Source organism: Mus caroli, chromosome 5, assembly GCF_900094665.2.
Source record: "Mus caroli chromosome 5, CAROLI_EIJ_v1.1, whole genome shotgun sequence".
Lineage (NCBI taxonomy): Eukaryota > Metazoa > Chordata > Mammalia > Rodentia > Muridae > Mus > Mus caroli.
Genome location: NC_034574.1, coordinates 130,839,128 through 130,844,497, shown reverse-complemented (window position 1 = coordinate 130,844,497; position 5,370 = coordinate 130,839,128). Strand labels below are relative to the sequence as shown.

The 5,370-nt window shown below is 43.3% G+C and overlaps 1 protein-coding gene across 2 annotated transcripts in view; it reads right to left on the bottom strand.

Moving 5' to 3' along the window:
- Positions 1-5,370, bottom strand: part of Zkscan1 (zinc finger with KRAB and SCAN domains 1) — a 48,705-nt gene that overhangs the window by 36,825 nt on the left and 6,510 nt on the right. For both annotated transcript variants that reach the window (XM_029477912.1, XM_029477911.1), the window contains exons 2-3: positions 3,405-3,917; positions 2,653-2,800 (exon numbers count right to left, since the gene is read on the bottom strand). In XM_029477912.1, the coding sequence (XP_029333772.1) occupies positions 2,653-2,800; positions 3,405-3,830 (574 nt within the window). In that variant the 5' untranslated portion in view covers positions 3,831-3,917. The remainder of the gene's footprint in view (positions 1-2,652; positions 2,801-3,404; positions 3,918-5,370) is intronic.

The following is a 5,370-nucleotide window of genomic DNA, read 5'->3' as shown; positions in this document are numbered from 1 at the left end:
CCATTGGACATACAAACTTTATATACCCCAGTACAGGGGAACGCCAGGGCCAAAAAGTGGGAGTGGGTGGTTAGGGGAGTTGGGGGGAGGGTATGGGGGACTTTTGGGATAGCATTGGAAATGTAATTGAGGAAAATACGTAATAAAAAAATATTAAAAAAAAAAAAATCACCAGGTCCAAACTTTAAAAGGAGAAAACGAGTCCCTGAAGAGGCTGATGACTATGTAGTGTCAGTTTAGAATGCTAGGTTACCATTCTCAGCTTTAGGATTAGCAGCTCTGCATCTGGCTTGTACTTTATTCCAGCGCAGAAACAACACCAGGGCACTAGACTCCCTTTCCTGCCTACACTTGTGAACAACACATCTTCAAGCTCACAGAACACTGAGAAGGACAGGGAAGAAAGGGAAGCTTCGCACTTCTAAGTCCATTTCTGCCATTCTGACCCTTGTTTCCCTGTTTGGTCACAGTTGCTGTTTGATAAAACACACATTGTTCAAATGTTGATGAGACATGCAAATGTAGAAATGTACGGGCAGCCATAACATTGTAAATGACTACCAACCGTATGCAATGAGTAATGAGAATAAAGAAATTCAACTGTAAAATTAAAGTTCTTCCTTTTCCTTCCTTTGCCAAGAATCTTAGATTTGGAAATGTTACTGATAGACAGAGGATGGGTCCGAGCGGCCAAAAACCACAGAAAGAGACCACTTAATCACTGTATCGTCTACCTGTTACTACCTGCGAGGCAAAATAAAGACAAGAAGAAGGCCCTAGCACTTAGGCCTTCTCAGAGTTAGGAAACAAGATAGAACAAGATAGAGAGGAAATTGAGAACAAATCCATTCAATAACAATTTAAAAAATAACTCTATTTGCAGTCTCTAAAACCATTTCCCTAGCTACCTGAAGCAACAACCTGGGGCTCAGATGCTGAGTGTCCTCTGCAGCTGACACCCAATGATACCACTGCAACTTCTGCTTGTGGAGGAGGAGATCGACACAGGTGGAGTTAAACCTATAGAGTGGCTGTACCTGCCTGCTGGCTGTCTTCCAGGATGCCTGGGAGAGAGAACGCTACTTTAAGCTCCACCCTCTAATATTTCTCTTCTAAATGACCTCACAAATAAAAGACACTGGTGAAGGAACATACTTTAACTTTTCTGTAACTCTTTTTTTTCTTTCTTTCTTTCTTTCTTTTTTTAAAATTATATGTTTTCTTTATTTACATTTCAAATGTTATCCCCTTTCCTGGTTTCCCTTCCGAAAATCCCCTATCCCCTCCCCCTTTCTGTAACTCTTTTAACAAACTTAAAAAGAAAATAGACTCTGTGTGTGTGTGTGTCTGTCTACTTATATGTGTATTGGAGTCAAGAAAAGGAGTTACAGGCAGATCGGAGTAGCCTGAACTCTGGTCCTCTGTAAGAACAGCAAGAGCTCATTTGCTGAGCCCTTTGGCAAGTGTTCCGATGTGCTATGTGGTTGCTTTATTTTAAATCCTGATAAAACTATTGTCTATTTCTGGAAAGCCGTTGGAGAACAAACCTAATGCAACGCATTTTTATGGAGACAAAACCCCAGCTATTACTCTTCTCATTTCCTCAGACTAAAGGGGAATTGTTCTCATTCCCTTCCCTTTGGAAGACTGAAGAGAACGGTATAAAACATTTGATGCCAGGAGGTGGTGGTGAACACTTTTATTCCCAGCACTCCAGAGGCTGAGTGTCTACAGAGTGAGTTTCAGGACAGTCATGGGGCTACACAGAGTCTCTGTCTTGAAAAAAAAAAACAACCAAAAAAACCAAACATACATATGAAATCTTTAGAAAGGCTTACAATGCCTACAAAAATTATATAAGAAATGCTAACTAAAGTGTTTCAAAACCCAGGCTGGAAGCTAGGTCTGGTGGTATACACCTATAATCCTAGATATCAGGAGGCTGAGGCAGAAAGACTGTGAGTTTGAAGCCAGTCTTGGGCAATAGAGCAAGATATTGTCTGAAAACACACCATTCAAGCTGGAAATAGTATACCACACTCAGAGCTAATCCCCTACACTCCGAACTCTGCTGGACATCGGGACTGCACACAGTTTAACACATGATGTAATGTTCGGCAAGTACATGGTCCACAGTAAACACTCAGCTAGGACTGCTCTGTGAGCATCTAAGCAAACAAGCATGCTGCTGTGTGGCGTTAGCTGGTAACACAGAGCTATCACTCTACCTCGGATCATTTACTTCCCCACCTTTCTTTTGGGGGTATGGGGCAAACTCTTATCCCATCACCAACCTGGGCTGCCTGAATTGACCTCAAACTTGCTGTGTAGATCAGGATGACCTTGAAATTCTGAACCTCTTGTCACCATGTCCCGAGTGTTACAAGTTTGTCTTTTTGTTTTGCTTTTGAGTCAGGGCCTCACTAAGGGGCTATGGCTATCCTGAAACTCATTATGCATACTAGGCTGTCCTTGAATTCAAGAGACCCACCTGCTTCTGCCTCCAGAATGCTGGCATTAAAGGACGGTATCACCATGCCTCATCTTATGCAGTGTTGGGATGGAATGGGTACAACAGCAAGCACCCTACCAACCAAGCCACCTCTACCCTGAACATTTAATTCTTTTCCACAAGTGAACCCAGCTTCTTACCTCGGGATAAGAGACGAGGCCTCCTAGATGAATGCTTGAAATGAGACTGGGAAGTTTCATGATGGTCAAAGCTTGAGGACTCCTGAACTGGATCCAGAGGCACCACACCCCTGGCAAGCATCTCAGGCCCATGAACTTGACCTGGGACCTGAGGGGAGAAAATGTTTTCTAGGTAAAACTTCTGATTGGCCTTGAACTCACAACCCTCCAGCTCTAGCATGTCAAGTGCTAGGACTAGAGGCATGAAGCACTATGTCTCATCCAGCAAATCACTTTTAAAGTAGGAATTAGAAATTTTTGTTTTGTTTTGTTTTGTTTTGTTTTGAGACAGGGTTTCTCTGTGCAGTCCTGGCTGTCCTGGAACTCACTCTGTAGATCAGGCTGGCCTCGAACTCAGAAATCCGCCTGCCTCTGCCTCCCAAGTGCTGGGATTAAAGGCGTGCGCCACAACGCCTGGCGGAATTAGAAATATTAAAGAAAAGCTTCTAAGTATTCCAGTGGATATTGAAAGGAGGAACCNCCCCCCCCCCAACACACACATCCTTTCTATGGTCAGCCACTGAACCCTGAGCCTCACAAATGCTACGCACATGGCTCTAGAACAGAGTGAGCTATATTGCCAAGCCCTCAGAACTCTCTGAAACAACCCAGAAGAGCGATAGGCAAGAAGAACTGTCCCAAACACTCCCCACACTCCCCTCTGAGCCTAAGTCTGTGTCCTTCTTACACACATAGATGTCATCTCTTTTTACCTGCTGTCCCGATAGATCAAGTTCCAAGTCTTCAAGAAGAGTCACGGCCTCTTCCCCACTGTCAGGCCGGTACTCCTGCAGCCAGACTTGCAGCTCCTTGGGCAGGATGGACAGGAACTGCTCCAGTACCAACAGCTCCAAGATCTGTTCCTTGGTGTTGACTTCTGGTCGGAGCCACTGATGACAAAGTTCCTTTAGTCGATTCAAAGCTTCTCGAGGCCCAAAAGTGTTCTGGTAGCAGAAGCGCCTGAACCGTTGGCGGAATACCTCTGGGTCGGGTGGTGGTGTCTCCTGCAGGCTAGAGTCCTGCCCCCACATGTGGTCTTCTTCATCTTCTTCTTCTACCTTCACAATAACTATACCATCTTTCTCCTGTGCAGCCTGTGGGGATAGACCTGTGGTTTCCCTTGACTCAGCAGTCATCATTCAGGCTCAGTGAACTGGTGGGGTCCAACAGGGTCAGGCTGCAGTTTCAGTCCTAGCAACTGTCTTCTATTGGTTCCTCCACTATTCCTGAAGTTAAAGGGGGAAGGAGGGAGAATTAATAAAAAATTTACCAGGAAGCAGAAAAAAGTGGGTCCCTGGGCTCAAAGGCCTGCCAGTCTAGCATTCTCTGTAAGCTCTAGGCTAGTGGAAGACCAAAGTAGACAGCACCTGAGGAATAGCCAACACCCAAGGCTGTCTTCTGGCCCCCTGTATGTAGGGGCACATACAAAGTGACCTGTGCTACTAATCCTTCATATAAGGATGCACATTAAGATGCTAAGAATGTCTAAAAATAAAGGAGAAAACCACTATAGAGCTGCACTAGCCTTGATGTCACTTCTAATATTAACTTGGAACTATGGGGCTGGAGAGATGTCTCTGTAGTTGCAAAAACCTGCTGTACCATGATGAGGACTGGGTTTAAATTTTGACACCCATATCACAAGATGTGAGTTGTGTGTATCTGGCATACACGTAGACAACAGCAGGCACAAAAAAGCCTTTAAAAAACAAACTTGGAACTATTCTATACCTCATTTAAAAATTCTTCCAAATGAAGAATGTCAATGGAACTTTGTCTTTTATTTTATTTTATTTTATTTATTTATTTATTTATTTATGTTTAACATGTACTCACACTCACGAATGCCACAGTACATGTGTGGAGGTCATAGGACTTCTCTACCATAAGTGTCCTGGGGATTGCTCAAGTTGTCAGGCTTGGTGGCAAGTATGCTTACCTGCTGAGCTACCTCCCTGGCTTCAAACCGAAATCTTTAGTAATAGCAAACTTCAACTTTTTGGTTATTCTGCAAAAACTAGTTAGGATTTTTGGAAACCTTACATGTTTTATGACACTTTAAATTTTACATTGGAGGGGCTGGTGAGATGGCTCTGTGGTTAGAGCTCTAATTGCCAAGCCTGAGGATACAAGGAATCTTAACTTGTCAGGGGCACTGTGATTGGATCTGTCCCCTCTACTATTAAAAGTAGGGACAACTGGGCAGGAGAGATGGCTCAGCAGTTAAGAGCACTGACTGCTCTTCCAAAGGTCCGGAGTTCAAATCCCAGCAACCACATGGTGGCTCACAACCATCCGTAGTAAGATCTGGCGCCCTCTTCTGGAGTGTCTGAAGATAGCTACAGTGTATTTACATATATAATAAATAAATAAATCTTTAAAAGATGGGCTGGTGAGATGGCTCAGTGGTTAAGAGCACTGACTGCTCTTCTGAAGGTCCTAAGTTCAAATCCCAGCAACCACATACATGGTGGCTCACAACCACCTGTAATGAGATCTGACGCCCTCTTCTGGTGTGTCAGAAGACAGCTACAGTATACTTATGTATAGTAATAAATAAATCTTTGAAAAAAATCTTTTTAAAAAAATTTTTATTTGTACTTAACACTCACACTCACCATAGCATTCCATGATTTTATTACTTAAACTTTTTTTTCCCAATTTTTTTTTTTTTTTTTT